The 23603-nt window shown below is 45.4% G+C and overlaps 1 protein-coding gene across 1 annotated transcript in view; it reads left to right on the forward strand.

The window, feature by feature from the left end:
• The window catches only part of POLRMT (RNA polymerase mitochondrial), a 189004-nt gene that overhangs the window by 16555 nt on the left and 148846 nt on the right, over positions 1-23603 (forward strand). The window contains 2 exon segments of the mRNA XM_068234056.1: positions 15574-16160; positions 22039-22169. Of these exon segments, the coding sequence (XP_068090157.1) occupies positions 15574-16160; positions 22039-22169 (718 nt within the window).

Raw genomic sequence — 23603 nt, forward strand, 5'->3', positions numbered from 1 at the left:
GTCCAATGATAGGCAGAGGCCCGGAATTTTCCTCTTATTTAGTAGATCTATAATTTGAATTGCTCTTAAGGTGGCATCTGAGGCTTGTCTACCTGGGACAAAGCCCACTTGGTCCTTATGTATTGTATCCGCTAGGAAGGAATTTAGTCTAACGGTCATGATTTTGCTTAAAGGTTTGTTGTCTATGTTTAGCAAAGATATTGGCCGAAATTGGTGTGGTTCGAGGGGTTCAAGGTCCATCTTGGGGAGCATGGCAAGATCTGCTTGTAGAGAGCTAGCGTGAGGAGTGTTGCCTGTTTTATAGTTATTGAATAGAGACACTAGAAGAGGTGACAGAATAGTTGCAAATTTCTTATAAAATAAGCCAGAGAACCCATCAGGTCCTGGAGTTTTAGATATTTTGAGTGCCTTAATAGCTAATGACACCTCTTCTAAGGTAATGTCTCTGCTCAATAGTTCCATTGAGTCAGGAGATATCTGCGGAAGAGGAATAGAGTTCAGAAAGTCGTCTATCTCCGAGCTCCTGACTACCTCAGGTTTGCTGTATAATTTAACTAAGAAGTCATGCAAGTTAGAAACTATTTTTGACGAGACCCTACCCTGAGGAGATCTAACGGCCAGAGTGGGGGATTTATATATTCTGTTTTTCAGTTTGTTCGCTAATAGGGTATGAGGTTTGTTGCCCCACCTGTAAAATTTATTTTTTTGCCAGCGTAAGTATTTTTCTGCCTGGTCTGTTAACTTCAGATCAAGCTGTGTACGAAGGGAATCTCTAGCCTTTTTTAAGGGGTACTGTATGGTTGGCCTTCCACTCAGCTTCTACCTGCTCAAGCTTGGTGGTTAACTCGGTTATATCTTTTTGCCTCTGTTTTTTCTTATATGAGGCCAGGCCTATTATACGCCCTCTTATAGTGACCTTCAGAGCTTCCCATAATGATATTGGGGATGAGACAGATTCACTGTTTATATCGATATATTCTGTTATGTATGCATGTATTTGTTCTAGGACAGGAGTGTCTGATAGGAGGGAGTCATTCATTCGCTATTTAAAACTAGATTTTCTCGGGATTAGAGAGGTAAGATGTACAAGTAGTGGACTATGGTCTGACCATGGGACCGCTAGGATCTTAGCTCTAGATACATTGGATAAGAGATGCTGATGAAGAAATAAATGATCTATGCAACAGAAGCTACCGTGTGGGTTTGAATAAAATGTGTAGTCTTTTGTAGAAGGATTTAATTCCCTCCATGCGTCGCATAAACGCTGGCCCCGAAATAAAGATTGGATGTTTGAAGAGTGTGGCGTTCCCGGTGTTGGTGTGGAAGATTGGGCTAATGGGCGGGACCTATCTAGATTCTCATTGAGCACTGCATTGGTATCTCCACATAGTATCAGGGTACCCTCACAGTGGTTATTAATTACCTGAAGTGTGATAAAAACCTCTCCTGGAAGGTGTTAGGGGCATAGTACGAGACCAATGTGATCTTGATATCATGTAGCAAGCCCACAAGTAGTACATATCTGCCAGTTGGGTCTAATATTTGCTTTAAACATTTAAATGCAATGCCTCTACGAAAAGCGATAGTCACCCCCCGCACCTTCTCACGCGCCGCAGAGTGAAAAATTAATGGGTAGTGACCACTCAAAAAGGAGGGACGGGAGGACACAGAGAATCTTGTCTCTTGGAGACAGACAATGTCAGCTTTACAAGATTTATAATAACGAAATGCCTTTGATCTTTTTTGGGCAACATTAAAACCCTGTACATTATGGGAAATGATGGTTAAACCATCATGATTAGAGACTGTAGCCATTGTAAAATTTTAAGGGCATGATTACATGTAACCCTAGTACTGAGAATTTTACAGGCTCTTCAGGGATCGGTTCAGGAAACAAGAAAGGAAGAAGAAGAAGGAAGAATGAAAGCATAAGGAAAAGAAGAGAAGTAAAGAGAAAGACAGAAGAGTGCATCCCTCTGGAAGGAGGCTAAACAGAGGGAGGCAAAATACGTTCTAAACTTGGTGCATCCCAACCAAAAATACTCCTGGTATTGACCAGAAACAACACCATTAACATGGCGGGGGGAACAAATGGTCCCCTCCAGCCGCATAGTTTATAATAAACATTTTAAATGTAGATAACTGTCACCCACCGCAGAAAGGGTGAAAACAAACAGTTCCTTAATAGAGACCATATAGGGTCCATAGTAACTTAGCAGGATTACAAACATGCGTAGTAGAGTAATGAGCAATAGACCTCAAGATACCCAGGCTATCCCTGTGTACAGCTTTTAGTGTCTCAGGCTAAGTCAATAGATCCTGTAAAAGCAATATAACGTTAGATATTATAAAATTAGCCCCCCCCCCCCCAAAAAAAAAAGAGAAAAAGGGGGAACAGCAATCAAAGTTATGTGGCCTGTCGGGCTTAGGAAAAATTGAGTTTCTTCAATAGGTATACTCAGATCTGGAGGTCAGGATAATTAACAGATTTCGAACAGCTCCATGTCCATAAAATAGGTATGGAGAAAAAACATGTTGAACAAAGGAAGGTTCAGTGAGGATTCAGCCTGGGTCTGAAAAACGTGATGGAGATTGTGAGTTTCCATTTCGTGTTGAGGATCGCCTTGGTTTAACTGTTTCCCACCCTGGTGCAGAGCTTGCAGAATGTTGACTGTGAGCTGGAGAGCTCGGCGGGAGATTCAGTTTAAGCTGTTCAAATTTCTTTTGAGCTTCTTCTAGCGTGGACACGATTACTTGTTTGCTATTATAAGTAAAGATCAATTTAAATGGAAACCCCCATTTGTATTTCACGCCATGGGAGTTGAGAATCTGAAGAAAAGGCTTCATTGCACGGCAGCGCTGAACTGTGGCTGGCGCTAGATCAGTAAACAGTTGGTAGTCATAGCCTTGGAATTGTAAATCACCTTTCTCCCTGGCTGCACGCAGTAAGGCTTCTTTTGTGTTGTAAAAAGTAGGCTTCACAATTATATCTCATGGGGGACCGTTCGGTTTGAGCGGGGTAAGGGCCATATGAATCCGATCGAATTCCAATCTATCGAGGGGCAGAGCGGGCTCAAGCTCCTGGAACAGGGCGGTGATGGTAGAATTTAGGTCAGTTACTGTCTCTAGAACACCCCGGATTCTCAGGTTCCCCCTCCTAGCTCTATTTTTAAAGTCTTCCAGTTTCAGCTGAGAGGAACTGACATCTATTTGAACAGTCGCAAAGTCCTTTTCGTGTGCATCTAAGACCACGTTAGCTTTGTCCATGCGACTTTCTAAATGGTTAATACGAGACCCGAGATCCCTGATCTCCTGCTTTAACTGGGTTGTTATGTGGGTAGAAGCCTCATCCAGCCTGCGCTGCAATATAGTTTCAAATTGCTCCAGGAGCGATTGATCGTAAGTGTTTTTTTGGGTACCTTTAGCTGGCAGCTTAGATTGCGGTCTTCTCCTGGTGGCTGGTGTGCCTGAAGAGATGGAGCTGTCTTCGGATCTCTGCGTAGGAGAGCTGCCACGCTGACTCTGCCCGGGCGCCATCTTGGGCCTTGTTGTATGCGGAGGAGCCGGATGGAGAGAGCTGATGCGCTCGGCCTGAGCGGGTGGGAGGTGCTCGTCGGGGACCCTGGACTGGCAGGGGATGTTGCCGGTAAGGTTTGGCTGCTGCACGCTCTTTGCGGTGGTAGCTCTGTGGGCTAATGCGGCTGAAGGGTGCGGAGCGAGCTCAATGCGCGTCCATCTTTCTCGGCCGCTGGCTACGCCCCCGAAAGTTGCAGTTCTAAGTGTGAACTGTACAAGTGTTACTTGCCTTTGCAATTTGAATATATCCAGTGACATGAACAAATGAAACCTGTCAGAGACCAAAGGGACTCTGCTATACATATTTACACTTGGAAGAAGTCTGGCCAGAAGAAGTGAGAGCAAGTATGCTGAACTGATGAGTAGGGGTGGTCAAAGAAATGCAAATCATTCTGATTTCATGCTAATTGTTTATGCTAATTTGTTTGTAAATGAGTGCATCATGGAACAAACCAATAGTAGGAAGCTGTGGGGGTATGTGATTGGTCCATGTTGGAGTTTAAAGAAAAAAAACCATAAAATCTGCATCACCTTAGAATTATTTGCCTCTCATTGAATATCCCTACTGATTCTATAACACAGGTACAGTTGAATCCCTTTATAGTAAACTCCAAGGGATGAGGAATCATCCAACTCCAACTCGGACTCAGTTTATGAAACCACCGACTCCACGTACCCAAAATTGCTGGGACTTTCCAACTCGTAAGGGCTGGGACCTACTAGGAGTGCTTTTGCTGTGCTTGCCAATTGCAAGCGATCTGCTAAGGCCCGGTTCACATTAGCGTTTTTCTACGGAGCCAGCCGTAAGGATCCGGCCATCAGGATCAGGAAAAACTGTCAGTTTTTACAGCCAGTGTGCTGTAAACTGTCAGCTTTCTATTTGTTACTATGTAGCTGCAAAACCTTCTGTGTCCGTTCCGCTGAGTAAAACGGTCCGGAAAATTGGGTCCTGCAGCATTTTTTCGTCTACTCAGCGGAATGGACCACGGAACCGTACGGCCGGTTGCATTGGCAAACGCTAATGTGAACCGGGCCTAAGCGCTGCTTCAGTGGATCCCTGTAGGGGTGGTCCCATTAGCAGTGTTGTTCTCCCTGCTTGCATGCATGTCAGCAATCCCGGAGCAATTGCGTCAGTGGCTACAGTAGCTAAGTTGCGATCGCTATGGTATCGCAGTGGATCCCTGTAGGGGTGGTCCCACTAGTAGTGTTTCTCTCGCTGCTTGATTGCATGTGAGCAATCCCGGAGCAATTGCGTCAGTGGCTACAGTAGCTAAATCGCGATCACTATGGAAATCGTGGTACTTCCACAATTGTTGCAAAGCACCCATAGTGGGTCCCAGCCTTAGCAGTGTTTGCTGAAGGCTTGGTGATCACAATAAGGATGGATGTCTGCAGGCAACAGTGAAGTCTTGACACTTGCATTTTTGCAAATAGAGTTGGGAATTTGGTGGAAATTAATGTGTTTCTCAATCCTGAAAACTACAGGCAGACACTTTCATGTGGCAGTACCATCAGGGAGGTGTTTCATTGGTTCCAAATTTGTTCTGAGGCAAGACAATGACCCCAGATGTACAGCGAAAGTCTTTAAAACTTGGAGAAGACAGTTATATAAAGAACTTAAAGCAAAACTGTGTAGCCCTGCCCTCCCAGTGATTTCACAGCCTAGGGTGTTTAGCTATGTGGAATTCTCCTCCCAGAGCTTTCTGTGGGCCAGGTATTACTTCTACTGGCTTCGGAACACACAAACAAACATTCTGCAGTGACACACCTGGCCGCAGTAAAGATGTTGCCTTCTGTGATAAATTTCAGAATCTAAATCAGGGTGAGGAAAGATTTTACAGGGGCAAACACTAATTTATTATGTAACATTGTAAAAAATAACCAATGTTATTTTAAGTACAGTTCTCTAACTACTTTAGGACCTACGTCCTGTTTTGGTGGGCTCCTGGCTGGCAGGGCGTAGATTTCAATCATCCGCCATTTCCGTCGCTCCCCGCTGATCGTGCCGCTCAAACCCGACGTGTCTCGCCACAGCTCACTGGCTCTGCCTGTCTCTATGATGGCAATGCCATTTGAGTCGGTCAGGAGCCAATGGCTCCTGACCGTGTCTATCAATGTAAGCCGCTCCCACTGGCTTACATTGATAGACATGGTCAGGAGCCAATGAAAGCAGCTCCTGACCGGCTCACATGACTCTGCCATCATAGAGAGGCAGAGTCTATGTCCGGAGGTTCTCGGGTTGTGGCGGTTATGAGCGGGCGATTCGTCAGCATTCTGTCGGTATTGTACCAGCGGTCTCTGGTCCTTAAAGTGAACCAGAGACGAAGCACCCTCATGTATTTTACCATAGAAATCAGTGGGAACATTAGAGAAAACACCTACCCTGCCCTCTGTTTCATCCTCACTGCTAAAAGTGTCTGTTATCTAGCTGAGATAAGAATCCCGGACTGTGCATTGAGTCTGGCTTTGCTATAATGACTCAGCTATAATGATTTCTGAGCAAAGCCAGCAGGGGGCAGGCTTGGACTTGAAAAGACACAAAAGAACACAGTCTAAGCTATAATCTTTCTGTAGCAAAGCCAGCCGACTGCTTAGTCGGGATTCTTATCTTAGAGGTGATAACAGGCAAATTAAACAGAGAACAATGTAACAAAGAGCAGATTAGGTGTTTACTGTCATGTTCCCACTGATTTATAAGGTAAAATACAAGAGGGTGCTTCATCTCTGGTTCTCTTTAAGGGGAAAGAGACTGCTGGTACTTAAGTGGTTAAGTGTCTGTGAGATAACACTATTAACAAAGGAGGGGAGTAGTGCAGGAAGCAGCTGCTTTTGCCAATACAGAGGGAATCGACCATGCAGGATTCAAGGGATATTTGGTAAAGTGGAGACAAAAGCACAGTATATTTACAGTGCTGCCCATAATTATTCATACCTCTGGCAAATTTTGACTTAGTTACTTTTATTCAACCAGTAAGTCATTTTTTGATGGGAAATGACAAAGGTGTCTCCCAAAAAATAAGACGATGTACAAGAGGCATTATTGTGGGAAAAAAACATTTCTCAGCTTTTAATTACATTTGAGCAAAAAGTGTCCAGTCCAAAATTATTCCTACCCTTCTCAATAATCAATAGAATAGCCTTTATTGGTTATTACAGCAATCAGACATTTCCTATAATTGCAGACCAGCTTTTTGCATTTCTCCACAGGTATTTTTGCCCATTCATCTTTAGCAATGACTGAGCTCCAAATCTTTCAGGTTGCAGGGTCTTCTTGCCATCACCCTGATCTTTAGCTCCCTCCACAGGTTCTCAATTGAATTGGTGAAAACTCTGGCTGAGCCAAAACGTTAATGTTGATGTCTGCTAACCATTTCTTCACCACTTTTGCTGTGTGTTTTGGGTCATTGTCATGCTGATATGTCTACTGGTTCCCAAGGCCAAGTTTCTCTGCAGACTGCCTGATGTTGTCGTTGAGAATCCTCATGTATTGCTCTTTTTTTCATTTTGCCATTTACTGTGATTAGGTTCCCCTGCTCCATTGGCTGAAAAACACTCCCAAAGCATTAGGTTCCCACCACCATGTTTGATAGTGGGGATGGTGTTCTTTAAGTTGAAGGCTTCTTCTTTTTTACGCCAAATGAAGGAAACATCATTGTGAACAAACAATTCAAGTTTTGTTTCATCTGACCATAACACAAAGGCCAGAAGTCTTCTTCTTTGGCCAGATGAGCATTTGCAAAGGCCAAGCGAGCTTTTGTGTGCCTAATCTGGAGAAATGGCTTCCTTCTTGGTCTGCATCTGAAACCCAGCAGTGTGCATTGTCCGTTGGATTGTCTGCTTTGAGATGTTGCCACCAGCAGAGTTCAGATTCACCAGGGATGGCCTTGGTGGAGATCCTTGGATTCTTTTTCACCTCTCTCATTATCCTCCTGGTCAGCACAGGTGTCACTTTTGACTTCTGACTATGTCCTATGAGATTTTCCGCAGTGCGGAACAGCTTGTATTTTTTAATAATACTTTGCACTGTAGCCACTGGAACTTGAAAACATTTCGAAATAGCCTTGTAGCCCTTTCCTGACTTGTGAGCAGCCATAATGTGCAGTTGCAAGTCCTCACTGAGCTCTTCTCTCTTTGCCATGACTGTCCACAAAGCAACTGCAGAGAGCTGCTGTTTTTCACCTGTTGAATTGATTAACCACTTGAGGACCACCGTCTTTCTACCCCTTAAGGACCAGAGCCTTTTTTTCCATTGACCACTGCAGCTTTCACGGTGTATTGCTCGGTCATATAACCTACCACCTAAATGAATTTCCCCTCCTTTTCTTGTCACTAATACAGCTTTCTTTTGGTGCTATTTGATTGCTGCTGGGATTTTTAGTTTTTATTACATTCATTAAAAAAGACATGAATTTTGTCAAAAAAATGATTTTTTTTTTACTTTCTGTGCTGACATTTTTCAAATAAAGTAAAATTTCTATATACATTTTTGTATAAATGTATTGTGCCTTTGATAAAAAAAATCCAATAAGTGTATATTTATTGGTTTGGGTAAAAGTTATAGCGTTTACAAACTATGGTACCAAAAGTGAATTTTCCCATTTTGAAGCATCTCTGACTTTTCTGAGCACCTGTCAGGTTTCATGAGGTGCTAAAATTCCAGGATAGTATAAATACCCCCCAAATGACCCCATTTTGGAAAGAAGACATCCCAAAGTATTCACTAAGAGGCATGGTGAGTTCATAGAAGATTTTATTTTTTGTCACAAGTTAGCGGAAAATGACACTTTAAAACAAAATTAAAACAAAAAAAAGGTTTCCTTTTCTGCTTACTTGTGACAAAAAAAAAAAGAAATCTGATACGGACTCGCCATGCCCCTCTCTGAATACCTTGGGGTGTCTACTTTCCAAAATGGGGTCATTTGTGGGGTGTGTTTACTGTCCTGGCATTTTGGGATGTGCTAAATTGTAAGCACCCCTGTAAAGCCTAAAGGTGCTCATAGGACGTTGGGCCCCTTAGCACACCTAGGCTGCAAAAAGGGGTCACATGTGGTATCGCCATACTCAGGAGAAGTAGTATAATGTGTTTTGGGGTGTATTTTTACACATACCCATGCTGGGTGAGAGAAATATCTCTGTAAATTACAATTTATTTATTTTTTTTTACACACAATTGTCGATTTACAGAGATATTTCTCCCACCCAGCAAGGGTATGTGTAAAAATACACCCCAAAACACATTATACTACTTCTCCTGAGTATGGCGATACCACATGTGACCCCTTTTTGCAGCCTAGGTGTGCTAAGGGGCCCAACGTCCTATGAGCACCTTTAGGCTTTACAGGGGTGCTTACAATTTAGCACATCCCAAAATGCCAGGACAGTAAACGCACCCCACAAATGACCCCATTTTGGAAAGTAGACACCCCAAGATATTCAGAGAGGGGCATGGCGAGTCCGTATCAGATTTCTTTTTTTTTTTTTGTCACAAGTAAGCCTAAAATGCCAGGGCAGTATTGGAACCCCACAAGTGACCCCATTTTAGAAAGAAGACACCCCAAGGTATTCCGTTAGGTGTATGGTGAGCTCATAGATTTATTTTTTGTCACAAGGTAGCGGAACTTTATTTTTATTTTTTTTTTTTTTCCCCACAAAGTGTCATTTTCCACTAACTTGTGCCAAAAAATAAAATCTATGAACTCATCATACACCTAACGGAATACCTTGGGGTGTCGTCTTTCTAAAATGGGGTCACTTGGTGGGATTCCTATACTGCTCTGGCATTTTAGGGGCCCAAAACCGTAAGGAATAGTCTGGAAACCAAATGCCTCAAAATGCCTGTTCAGGGGTATAAGCATTTGCAAATTTTGATGACAGGTGGTCTATGAGGGGCCGAATTTTGTGGAAACGGTCATAAGTTGACAGGTTGTATTGGCACTGAAGTGCAGGAAGCGCAGGATGTTCTCAAATCGTGACATGGACATGGCAGCAGAGAACATGGGCATGTGATGTACTGGGTGCGTAGACCAATAAGACCGCAATACATTCTTTTTGACTAGACCCATGTTAAAGCGGACCCAAACCAAACATTTTTTTTTTTATTAAAAATATTTAGTTGCACCACTAACACATACAAAGATAAATAAACACTCATTCAAACCTATGAGCATTTCAGTGCATGCTTTTCAGCCTTCTCTTTTAATAACTAGGGTTATACTGGGGGCAGCCATTAGCAATTCCTCCATTGCCGGACACCACCTACTCCACCAGTTTGCCGGATTTTGTCCGGCAATTTGAAAGGAAGGGAGGGGTTCCTACAATAAATGTAAAATATTTTATATTTGTCATCATGCAACTGAAAAAAGGCTGCTATTTATTATTATAATCTAGAAAATAGATTTTATTTCTGAAATCTTGTATTTTTAATTTGGGTCCACTTTAAGGAGAAGGCCCCAAAAAATGTTACGTTCGGAAACTTGGAGGGGTTTCCACTGAAAAAGCTGGGCATGATAGCTTCTTGGATTTGCGTTTGCGTATTGTGTGGCATAACGGTTGGTCTCAGCGACAATTAAGTTGTAGAGACCAGCAGTGATCAGAAAAAAAAATTCTGTCTCTGCGGTGGGGCGGGTGAGGGTTTGGCCGGGTGATCAGAAGCCCGCAGGGGGCAGATTTGGGCCTGATCTGATGGATTGGAGTGCAAGGGGGTGACAGGAGGTGATTGATGGGTGTCTCAGGGGGTGATTAGAGGGGAGAATAGATGCAATCAATGCACTGGGGAGGTGATCGAAAGGGGGTCTGAGGGGGATCTGAGGGTTTGGCCGAGTGATCAGGAGCCCACACGGGGCAAATTAGGGCCTGATCTGATGGGTAGGTGTGCTAGGGGGTGACAGGAGGTGATTGATGGGTGTCTCAAGGTGTGATTAGAGGGGGGAATAGATGCAAGCAATGCACTGGGGAGGTGATCGGGGGGGGGGGGGAGGGGTCTGAGGGCGATCCGAGGGTGTGGGAGGGTGATTGGGTGCCCGCAAAGGGGCAGGTGAGGGTCTAATCGGATGGGTATGATGGGTAGCACTGAAATGGGGTTATTGATGGGTGATTAGAGGGGAGAACAGATGTAAATAATGCACTGGAGAGGTTTTCAGGCGGGGTCTGAAGGTGTGGGCGGGTGTTTGGGTGCCTGCAAGGGGCAGTTTAGGGTCTGATCTGATGGGTAGCAGTGACAGGTGGTGACGGGGTGATTGATGGGTGTTCAGTGGGTGATTAGAGGGAAGAACAGATGTAAACAATGCACTTCTGAGGCGGTCTGCGGGCGATCTGAGAGTGCGGGCAGGTGATCAGGTGCCCGCAAGGGGCAGGTTAGGGTCTGATCTGATGCGTGTTAGTGACAGGGGGTGATTGATGGGTGATTGACAGGTGATTGACAAGTGATCAGTGCGTGATTACAGGGAAGAATAGATGTATACAGTACACGAGGTGGAGGGGGGGGGGGTCTGCGGAGGATCTGAGGGTGTGGGGGGAGTGGATGATCAGGAGCCCCCGGGGGCAGTTTAGGACCTAACCTAAAAAATAGCGTTGACAGATAGTGACAGGGGGTGATTGATGGGTGATTAGAGGGGAGAACAGATGTAAACAATGCACTTCGGAGGCAATCTGAGGGTGTGTGTGTGTGTGTGTGTGTGTGTGTGTGGGGGGGGGGGGGGGGGGGGGTGATCAGGTGCCCGCAAGGGGCAGGTTAGGGTCTGATCTGATGGGTGTTAATGACGGGGTGATTGATGGGTGATTGACAGGTGATCAGTGAGTGATTACAGGGAAGAATAGATGTATACAATACACAAGGGGGGGGGGGTCTGGGGGGGTGATCAGGAGCCCCCAGGGGGCAGTTAGGACCTAACCTAAAAAAATAGCGTTGACAGATAGTTACAGCGAGTGATTGATGGGTGATTGGGTGCAAACAGGGGTCTGGGGGGTGGGCAGGGGGGGTTCTGAGGAGTGCTGTGGGTGATCAGAGGGCAGGGGGGGGGGAACAGATCGGTGTGATTGGGTGCACATAGGGAGGGCTGCAGCCTGCCCTGGTGGTCCCTCGATCACTGGGACCACCAGTGCAGGAGGCAGCCTGTATAATACGCTTTGTATACAATACAAAGCGTATTATACGCTTGTATTGCGGCAGATCGGGGGTTAACAACCCTCCGGCGGGTGTGCGGAGCCTATTGCTGGCGGATGCGCGCGCGATCCCCGTCAGGACAGGGTAGAACGAGCCGCCGCCACTCGGCGTGTTGCGGTCGTTCTGCGGGCCACTTTGCCACCCATCGGATTTGGGCGGTCGGCAAGTGGTTACAACAGCTATTCCCAATTAATCAGGGTACTTAGGATGCTTTAGAACAGCTGAACTATTTGGAATGGTATATAACTTTAGATTTTCCCACAGACTGTGACAGTTTGTGAAGGGTATGAATAATTTTGGACTGGACACTTTTTGCTCAAATGTAAATTAAAAAGCTTACATTTTTCCCCCACAATAATGCCTTTTGTACATTGGCCTCATTTCACTAAGCTTATCTCCTGTCTTTAATAAAGTTTCTAGAGTTATCACTATGGTGATAAGGCATGTAGTATTCAGGAAACATCTTACCTCAGGCAAACCTAAAGTTAACTCTTCTGTCCTTAAAATAACTCCAGAATTCCTAAAGAACTTCCAAGGCCAAATCAAAAAAAGAAAAGTTAAATACCTGCATCATATTTGAAGGCACGGAGGACGCCGTCCGCGCCCTTCGTGCCGTTCCGCCGGGTCCCCGCCGCTCAATAGCCCCCCGGGCCGGCTCCCGACCTCAAGACCCGGGTCGGGCTCTCCTGCCTCTAGAAACATGGCCGCATGAGCTGGCCGCGGCTGCGCAGTCCTCATAGCTGTGAGTGCGGCTGCGCAGCTCTAGGGCCAACCCCCCGATCCACGCTACAGGCCCGGGGGCTATTGAGTGGCGGGACCCGGCGGAACGGCACGGAGGGCGCGGACGGCGTCCTCCGTTCCTTCAAATATGATGCAGGTATTTAACTTTTCTTTTTTTGATTTGGCCTCGGAAGTCCTTTCAGTTAAAGACAGGTTTTAATTAACTGCGTGTGAAAATAACTACAGAGGAGGTAACGTAACTACAGAAGCGGAAACTAAACTACAGAGGAGGTAACGTAACTACAGAGGAGGTAACGTAACTACAGAGGAGGTAACGTAACTACAGAGGAGGTAACGTAACTACAGAGGAGGTAACGTAACTACAGAGGAGGTAACGTAACTACAGAGGAGGTAACGTAACTACAGAGGAGGTAACGTAACTACAGAGGAGGTAACGTAACTACAGAGGAGGTAACGTAACTACAGAGGAGGTAACGTAACTACAGAGGAGGTAACGTAACTACAGAGGAGGTAACGTAACTACAGAGGAGGTAACGTAACTACAGAGGAGGTAACGTAACTACAGAGGAGGTAACGTAACTACAGAGGAGGTAACGTAACTACAGAGGAGGTAACGTAACTACAGAGGAGGTAACGTAACTACAGAGGAGGTAACGTAACTACAGAGGAGGTAACGTAACTACAGAGGAGGTAACGTAACTACAGAGGAGGTAACGTAACTACAGAGGAGGTAACGTAACTACAGAGGAGGTAACGTAACTACAGAGGAGGTAACGTAACTACAGAGGCGGTAACGTAACTACAGAGGCGGTAACGTAACTACAGAGGCGGTAACGTAACTACAGAGGCGGTAACGTAACTACAGAGGCGGTAACGTAACTACAGAGGCGGTAACGTAACTACAGAGGCGGTAACGTAACTACAGAGGCGGTAACGTAACTACAGAGGCGGTAACGTAACTACAGAGGCGGTAACGTAACTACAGAGGCGGTAACGTAACTACAGAGGCGGTAACGTAACTACAGAGGCGGTAACGTAACTACAGAGGCGGTAACGTAACTACAGAGGCGGTAACGTAACTACAGAGGCGGTAACGTAACTACAGAGGCGGTAACGTAACTACAGAGGCGGTAACGTAACTACAGAGGCGGTAACGTAACTACAGAGGCGGTAACGTAACTACAGAGGCGGTAACGTAACTACAGAGGCGGTAACGTAACTTCAGAGGCGGTAACGTAACTACAGAGGCGGTAACGTAACTACAGAGGCGGTAACGTAACTACAGAGGCGGTAACGTAACTACAGAGGCGGTAACGTAACTACAGAGGCGGTAACGTAACTACAGAGGCGGTAACGTAACTACAGAGGCGGTAACGTAACTACAGAGGCGGTAACGTAACTTCAGAGGCGGTAACGTAACTTCAGAGGCGGTAAGGTAACTTCAGAGGCGGTAAGGTAACTTCAGAGGCGGTAAGGTAACTTCAGAGGAGGTAAGGTAACTTCAGAGGAGGTAAGGTAACTTCAGAGGAGGTAAGGTAACTTCAGAGGAGGTAAGGTAACTACAGAGGAGGTAACTTAAAGAGACTCTGTAACATTAAAAAGATCCCCTGGGGGGTACTCACCTCGGGTGGGGGAAGCCTCCGGATCCTAATGAGGCTTCCCACGCCGTCCTCTGTCCCACGGGGGTCTCTCCGCAGCCCTCCGAACAGCCGGCGACTGTGCCGACTGTTAGTTTAATATTTACCTTTGCTGGCTCCAGCGGGGGGCGCTGTGGAGGCTTTCCGTTCCGAACTACACGGAAATACCCGATCTCAGTCGGGTCCGCTCTACTGCGCAGGCGCCGGAAACTTGCGCCTGCGCAGTAGAGCAGACCCGACGGCGATCGGGTATTTCCGTGTAGTTCGGAGCCGACAGCCGTCAGAGCGCCTGCGCTGGAGCCAGGAAGGTAAATAATGACGTCACCGCTGCCCGGACTCCACGGAGGGCTGCAGCGAGACCCCTGACGGATGGAGGACGGCGTGGGAAGCCTCATTAGGATCCGGAGGCTTCCCCCACCCGAGGTGAGTACCCCCCAGGGGATCTTTTTATGTTACAGATCCTCTTTAAGGAATGAAGTGATAAGAAAACTCTCTCACTGTGTGGTGGTAAGTTTATTATCTCCAGCATGATCTTAGGAATTGAGGCCAAAGTCTTATTGGCCTCAATTCACTAAGCTTATCTCCTGTCTTTAATAATGTTTTTAGAGTTGTTACCATGGTGATAAGGCATGTAGTATTCAGGAAACATTTTACCTCAGGCAAACCTAAAGCCTCATCTACACGCGTAGATGAGGCTATGATCCGGCGGCTCGATTGGCCGCCGGATCGCCTCTTCCGCATCCCTGCGCGTCCGCACGTGCGTCGGATACGATTCCCTGATCGCCGGCGACGCTTATCTTCCTCTCGATTCCCTGCAATTGTCCCCTCACGGGGAACGAGCAAGGAATCGGCGGTGGGGAGATCCGTCCTGACGGATCTCATCAATCGAGCCGCATCAGCGGCTCGATTGATAAGGAACATCGGAGCCTCATCTACGCGTGTAGATGAGGCTTTGTTAACTCTTCTGTCTTTAAGTTAATTCTCCAGTCCTTAAAATAACTCCAGAGTTAAAGATAGGCTGTTAATTAACTGCGTGTGAAAATAACTACAGAGGAGGTAACGTAAGGAATGAAGAGGTAAGATAACTCTCACTGTGTGGAGGTAAGTTTTCTCTTGCCTTATTATCTCAAGCATGATCTTAGTGAATTGAGGCTTATCTTTTGGCAGACACCTATGTCATTTCCCGTCAAAAAATTACTTGCTGCTTGAATAAAAGCAACTTTAAGTCAGAATTTGCCAGAGTTATGAATAATTATGGGCAGCACTATATGTATATTAATTCTGAGAAAGAGAACAATAATATACATTCAATCTAAAAAAGACATCCAGCGTTCAGTTACTTTAAAATTACAAAATAGTTTATATAGGATCAAGATATGTTTTATTTTTTACAAAAATAAAAAAAGTTCAAATTATGAAGTAGTTCTTTCAATTTCTTTTACTTGTCTGCTTTTTCAGTCCTGGAGTTCCGAGCAAAACAGCTGCAGGCAAATGAGGACCTGTCAATGGTTGAAACTGAAGCAAAGAAATGCAGTGTCAAGCAAGAGGGAGAAAAGCTTGATGAAAGTAAGAATGCTCCTAAACGCTGGACACATAAACTCCAAAAAGAGCAAACGCTTAAACATACTAGAGCGATGAAATTATTTCACTTGAATAAGCAGTCCTCTCAACCTCAGAAAGACTCGGCAGAAGATGTACCGACCTTCCAAGGAAAGAGTAAACCTCACAGCAGTAAGGGAAGTCAGTCTTCATCAACACCTGTTAAACGACCTGCCAAGCGTGTTAATGAAAAAGACGTGAGCAAGATTAGCAGTGAGGATTTCAAGTTGCCTGGCAATAGCAGAGAGCTGCTAATGGAGGATAAGGATGGAAACAGATACAGCATTATGCAGCAGAGCATTCAGTGTTTCTTGGAGGCCTGTATTTTTTTGGGAGACCTGCAGAAGGCCAGCGACGTCTTACTTTATTATCAACAGCATCCTGAAAGGGCGAGCCTGCTTAACATAGCTATGTTTAACTCATTAATGAAATACTGGGCAAAAAAGGTAAAGACACAGACACATTAGCACCAAGAAGCAGTCTTCTTGAAATGGTTAAAGTGGGATGTTTGTACTGTTTGTGTCAGGAAATCAAGTGGCACGTGGAGGAGGGTAATGAGAAAGGAGGAGTGCCAAAAAAGTGGGTAGTGCCACAAGCATTAAAAGTAGTATGACAGAGTTCCAATGCTCCAGCTTTTTACTTATCAACAGCAAGCTTATTGCTTCTCCAGCACCCTGTTGTCTGAATGTATCCCAGAATTTTTTACAGCTGTCCAGTTTACCCCCACAGTATGTTCTTAGCTTTGTAGTACTTGCTAATCACTTTTTGAGGCAGGGATCACATGTAACAGCAATAATGGCAACTATGACCATTGGTAGATATTGGGAGCCATGTATACTGCTGGCTGATATTAGGGCCACCCTTGGCTATTGCCACATATTAGGGTCTACCTGTAACTGTTGACAGATATTGGGGCCCACCCATGACTCCTGGCAGATATTGATGGGGGGGGGGGGGTCACCTATGATAGTGATAGGCTGGATAGTGTAATGGTTAAGGGCTCTGCCTCTGACACAGGAGACCTGGTTTCAAATCTCGGCTCTGCCTGTTCAGTAAGCCAGCACCTATTCAGTAAGGAGTTTCTTGGGCAAGTCTCCCTAACACTGCTACTGCCTACTGAGTGCGCTCTAGTGGCTGCCTTGCAAGCACTTTGAGTCCGGCCGGAGAAAGGCGCTATACAAATACTGCAATTATACAAATACTGCAATTATATCACTTTTTTTTATATTGGGAGCCATTTTATGCATGCTGGCAACTATTGATGTCCACCTTTGACGGCTGATGTTGGGGTGCCACATATGACAGCTGATGTTGGAGAGGGCCTACTATGACCGCTGACTGATGGTAGGGGGGCACTATAATCGTCTGTAGAGGTTGAGGGACTATCTGTTACTGCTGGAAGATGTAGGGGGTTCACATGAGGCTCCTGTCCCTGGGAGAGTTCTACACCTGTGCCGCGCATGCCCGACTCAGCCAGGCTTTCAGGCAGTATTGCGGGTGACAGGAGCCACCCGGGGAGACAGCGAGGGACCGAGTGGCCTCAAGGGGGCTTAAGGAAGCCCCAGGTAAGTATGATACCTAAAATGGCTTTCATCTCAGGTACACTTAGGGGTACGTACTTGATGCCAAAGCGTAAGAGATATGGCAAGTATCTTATTAAGACTAGACAATTTGGCAACAACACCCTGCCAGGGGTAGAGATAAAAGTTGGGAGGTGAGGCTGAACTGATTTCATTCAGAGCATCTACCAGGAAGGAAAATGTGAAGGGAAGAACCTGCTGCCTATAGTGGATCAATGCCTCTTTAACAAGCAGTAGGTTGTATAGTATCAGCAATATTGCCCCAGCAGCATCAGTTGCTGTCACAAACTATGCCCTATTATACACCGGGAAGTCCACACAAGACTACTAACTTCCTCCCTTAGTTTTAGTGTACAAGCCAGGTAATAATTTTGTGGGGGGCTTGCAGGGATGTTGTAAGAGAAGAGTATGGCTGGAATGCCCAGCCATATTCCTGAAATCGCCAGGTCTCATCAGAACCTTTGAGAGTAGCCTATGCTGCTGTAGTGTGTGCAAGGCTATATAGTATACAATCAAACTATTTGTTGCCATGTACACAGTCACAGGTTTGCTTCATCTCCCTGTAGACACGAGCACCACAATCAGGGTTTCATACACTGGTAGGTTACGGCCTTATATACCATCCAATCAAACAATATCCTCTTGGTGATTGTTTCTACACCACTCGCTGTACTTCATTTTCATAGATTTCAGCAGTAGTGTATTGAACAATGGTTAAACTGCAAGCATTATACTGCTCCAGGTGCTCCTCCCCACTGGCTCACACAGAAATTTTCCAACATATCCAGTCACTTTTGATTTGATAAACTGGCCAAAATTATTAAAAATAAATTGCTCAGTTATGTTTAGGGAACTACATGTCTGGCAGATGTGATCAATTCAGCCAGAAATATTTATATGATGTATGCTTTGCTTAATTGACTGACAGCAGCAAGTTGCTATACAAGCATCTCTCTCCTAATCTGCATTGTCCCTGAAATGAGATGGAAATTGGAAAACAAACTTAATAGCACAGTGTTCTCCCCAGAATTTTTTTTCCAGCCGGGTGGCATGAAAAAGTAGCCGGGTGGGGAGCAACCGGGGGAATGAAGGGCCAGCGCAAAAAAATGGGTGTTACCATGCAACTGAATGTGGGCATGGCTTAGGCGGAGCTATGACTATGGCAGGATTAGATTGTGAGCTCCTCTGAGGAAAGTCAGTGGCATGACTATGTACTCTGTAAAGTGCTGAAGAAGATGTCAGTGTTATATAAATACATATTAATATGGTAGGACATTAGACTATGACTATGGTAGGATTAGATTGTGAGCTCCTCTACGGACAGTCAGTCAGTGACATGACTGTAGTCTGTACAGTGTGGCAGAAGATGTCAGTGCTATAAATGCATCATAATAAATATGGTAGGATATTAGACTATGAAAGGATTAGATCGTGAGCTCCTCTGAAGACAGTCAGTGACGTGACTATGTACTCTGTAAAGTGCTGCAGGAGATGGCAGTGCTATATAAATACATAATAATACTAATATGGTAGGACATTAGACTATGACTATGGTAGGATTAGTCATTAAAGAATACCTAAAGTGAGGGAAAGACGTTAAATGTTACTTACCTGGGGCGTCTTCCAGCCCCCTGTAGTCCTTCAGGTGCTTTCTGTTGTGCATCTGTCACACTATGTGCTGTGCCAGCCTCACGCACCTCCTCAATTCAGTTCCCATGGCCAGCAGCGTTCTGGGCATCCGCAGTTTGTAAAATGTCTCAAATGTACATGCACAGAATGCTCCAGGACACGGATGCACAATTGAGGACAGCACATGCTCAGTAGCCCAGCCAGCTAGATTTTGGAGGAGCACATAATAGAACAGACTGGGAGGACAGCGAGGGAGCTGAAGGACTATAGGTCCCAGGTAAGTAAAAATCTATATTTCTTTCTCTTTCTGTCACTTCATGTCAGTCAACGAAAACTACAGTCAGTGAAACACATATTGAGGTTTACTTAAGTTGGCCATACTTTTCTCGACTTGACGGCTGATCAACCATCCAATTCGATAATTATCAAATTGGATAAAATTGGTGCCGCCAAGAGCATGCCTAATCAACGAGGCAACCTTTTTTGGGACGACAGACATGCTGCAAGATGCTGGCCCACCAGGTTTGATCGGTTGTGCTTGGTAACAGTGAGCGATATCGTATCGGGATGAACTACGAAACCCACAGCGCTGTTCACAAAGTGTGTAAATGTGCCCCATGTATATTTCTACATTACCTGTCCTATGTTGCCCCCTGCACAGTACCCATCTGTCTTCAGCTTCTTCCTCTTCCATTTGTGCCTCACGCTGCCAGCGTATAGTGTGGGTGACATCACACACGCCACGCAATAAACGCCTGCAGCATGTGAAGTGCAAATGGAGGAGCAGGAAGCGGCAGAAAGATGGGCACCATGCAGTGGGTGACACAGGACAGGTAATGTATAAATGCACACACAGGGGGTACATTTATACACCAGGGGGGGAGAGGCAGCGGATTCGGATGATTCCTGAGAGATTTCAAGCTGAAATCAATCAGGAATTGACCTGCAGTGTATGGGCACCCAACAGATCTCTCTCTAATCAGATTTGATCAGCGAGAGATTTGTCTCTTGATTGAATCTGCCCATCATCACTAGATGTATGGGCACCTTTACTTTAGCAGGTCAGCATTAGGACCCTGCAGTCTCATCTCTGCAAGGCCCAGGTCCTTATCAGTTCTGCCAGGAGGGGAGTAGGGAGAAGTTCTGGCTGAATGGCTTTACAGCTGGTCTCCCTGGCTGCTTCAAGAGAACAGTTTCAGAATGGAGGGGGACAACGGGGCTGCTCTCACACATAAACTCACACAGAAGCTGCAGGCACATATAACATTCCCCTCCTGAATCCCATTCCCCGACCCGCAACTTCACTCACTGGCTGGCTTTCTGACTTACGATCCTGGGAACACAGCGGCTGCCTGATGAGGATGTAAATGGTCCCGCCCAGTCCATGCTAATTCAATGACTGTACGAGCTCAACGAGATCTCGTACACTGAGGAGCAGGAGCAGAACAGTCCGGGCTTCACTATTCACAGGCACGTGCTGTCAGCCGGCGGGGATTTATGACGCAGAGGAGCAGAACAGTCCAGGCTTTAATAACAGCCACGTGTTGGCAGCCGGGCGGGGGTGTAATCTTACCCGGGCGGCCCGCCCACCTATTTGGCTCTGGGGAGAACACTGTAGCATTTCCACTTCCTATCTACATTTATATGCTGCTTGACCCCCACACCATTGCAGAGGCTAATATATGGTGCAGCCAAAAGATGGAAGAGGGTGTGACTGGATTCTATACCAGGAAGTTAAAGCAATCATGGGCTCAAAAGATTACGATTTAAAGCGGACTTGAACTCTTGCACAGAACACAATGAAAAGTTTTTATTTTGCATAAAAGTGCTGATGAAATCCATTAATGTAGCTTAAACACACTGGGCACTCTTCAGAGCGTAATCAACCTGTTAGCAGTTGTAATTCACAGCACCCCTTAACCTCCTTGCCGGTTATCCCGAGCTCAGCTCGGGGTAACCTGCGCAGGAGGATTTCTCAGGCCCCGTTGGGCCGATTTGCATCAATTTTTTTTTTCCTACACGCAGCTAGCACTTTGCTAGCTGCGTGCAGTACGCGATCGCCGCCGCGCCGAGCCCCCCCCCCCCCCGCCCCATACCCCTGCGCAGCCTGGCCAATCAGTGCCAGGCAGCGCTGAGGGGCGGATCGGGATTCCCTGTGACGTCTGACGTCATCCCGTCCCGTCGCCATGGCGACCGGGGAAGCCCTGCAGGAAATCCCGTTCTGAAGGGGATTTCCTGCTTACTCTGATCGCCGAAGGCGATCGGAGTGGGTGGGGGGATGCCGCAGCTCAGCGGCTATCATGTAGCGAGCCCTGGGCTCGCTACATGATTTAAAAGAAACATAAATTTAAAAAAAGTTCTGCGCTGCCTCCTTGCCGGATTAATTAGAACGGCAAGGAGGTTAAGGCTCTATCTCTGCAGGAAAGACTGAGGCTTAACCCTTTTTGTGCTCCCTGCATAATTCAGTTAAAACGTTGTTTTTTTGTTTCGTTTTTTTAAGATTCCCCTAAATTGTAATTAACAGTTTCCCTAAAGGTTATGCTGTGGCTAATCTTTTAGAGCAGAGAGGTAGTTCAGAGTTTAGATCCACTTTATGTAAGCAGGTGCTGCAGGCAGAATGGTTAAGGCGGGCACCGTACTATCATCACTTTGTAGCATAACCCACTACATGAATGCTTTAATGCTGAACTGCAGGGTCAGATCTTCTGACAATAGTCCGTAAACCATGCTGGCCACTTGCGGTGCTTCCTGGTAGTAATGTTCTCCTATCCAGAGTGGGACTCTTGATGGTCTCCTGAAACTGGATTGAGCGCTGGAAATTAGCACCAAGAAGCAGCAAGTGGGTGCTGTGTGTCATGCTGATGGTGAAACTGTACATGCTAGATCTACAAATTCACTGCATCTGCAGGAACGATGGAGTGTTTTCCTACAGCAGAGTGTTTGTAAAGTATTTTAGGGTAAGGCTGCCACTGTGCAGAGAAGGCTGTAGGCTTGTAGTGATTCAAGTGATAATGATGATTCTCATCTTGTCTTGATAATTTGAATTTATGATTTCTGTACTCATTTCTGACTGTTGGTGAGTGGTGCATTTAAGAATTTTTTATTTCCTCGACAGGGCTCTATAATTCAAATTGGGCATCTCTTTGCACAGTTGGCTGAAACAGAGCTAAAACCAAATTTAGGAACCTATGCTGCTGCACTAGAAGCTTTTGGCCGCAGTAACAGCAACACAAACGGCATTATAAGGTAAAACAATTTAATTTTTTTATACAATACTAATGATCTTGTAGATTTGTCCCAGAGTAAACTGCATTATATAATACTTGTTCAATATTATTTGCATTCATAAAAAGGACTTTAAAATACTGTGGGCATAGTCAACAATTTTTTACAGATTAATCTGCAATCACCAATAGAAGTTTCTGAAAGTTAATATGTTGGTTTTCGGTATTCAGACTTTTAGCTATTTAAAAACCGAATCCATTTTACTAAGTGCCCTTTATTCTATTGCTGTACCTCTAATCTCATTGGCAAATCTGGCTATAGTAATATCAAAACTCATCTGACAATTCTGGCTAAAAGTTTCCCACTGGCTCCTGTATTCAATATTAACTTGTCGACCCTTATTTTACTTTGTATTACAAGTGCAGAAAGGAGTGGACCCGAAGTATAAAACATTTTTGAGAGGATTGTTCATGTGTCAAAGAGGCTTGTAAGAGAAGAAATCTGGAGGCTGCCAATATTGACACATTCATAAAAATGCCATTTGCCAAACTGGAAATCTGATTGTTCATGTTCATTGGTCCACAAGTTTCTGATTTGGAAAAAAAATGCTGAGAGTAAAGTCAGAACATTAGATATGCATGCTGGGTTATTCAAAGACTATCAACATTTGCAACAGCAACTCCGGTCTTCTCCCCTGTAAGGCCTGTTCCCCACCTTCGCACTGCTGGCAACGCAGGTGGCGGTCGCAACGCACAGCACTTACATTGCTACGCGATTCTGCCCAATGTGCTTGTTACTTAAATGGAAATCACAATGCGTTTGCATATTTTTGTCAGTAATCATGTGTTGCGATTCCCCCAATGTATGAAAACCAGGGATGCTCTTTCGAGTAGCTACCTACTCATAGCTACTCGGAATTGAAAAGTTAATTACAGCAGCTGTGGGGGCAGGTGAGGGAGGGTTAACTTACCCATACTGCCGTCTGTTCAAATCACATGACACGTTGCGTTCCAAGTCACGGTTCTATGTCACTACCACCCTTCCTCCCATGTTGGAGGAGAAAGCGTGATAGTGACTGGAAAGCTATGTGCCAAGTGATTTGGAGCACTTTGGAACAGACTGCAGCATGGGTAAGTTAACCCTCACTCACCCGCCCCCACAGCTTCTGTAATTAACTTCGATTCCGAGTAGCTACTCGGAAGAGCATCCCTAATGGCAACGCATGGTTGAAAACATCAGACAATGCAGTCTATGCACTTCTAACATCTCTGCAGAGCGCATCACTGTGCATTGCTGAACATGCTACTGAAAAAGCGAATATGGGAAAGGGACCTAAGGGTTTCTTTTCAAGGTTTCTGACTGGCTTAGCACGCTTTCATATAGACTTTGTCCTCTTGTTATACTGTTAGTGATGTAAATGTATTTGTTCTATGTTCTCTTAAAGAGACACTGAAG

Source organism: Hyperolius riggenbachi, chromosome 1 (assembly GCF_040937935.1).
Source record: "Hyperolius riggenbachi isolate aHypRig1 chromosome 1, aHypRig1.pri, whole genome shotgun sequence".
Lineage (NCBI taxonomy): Eukaryota > Metazoa > Chordata > Amphibia > Anura > Hyperoliidae > Hyperolius > Hyperolius riggenbachi.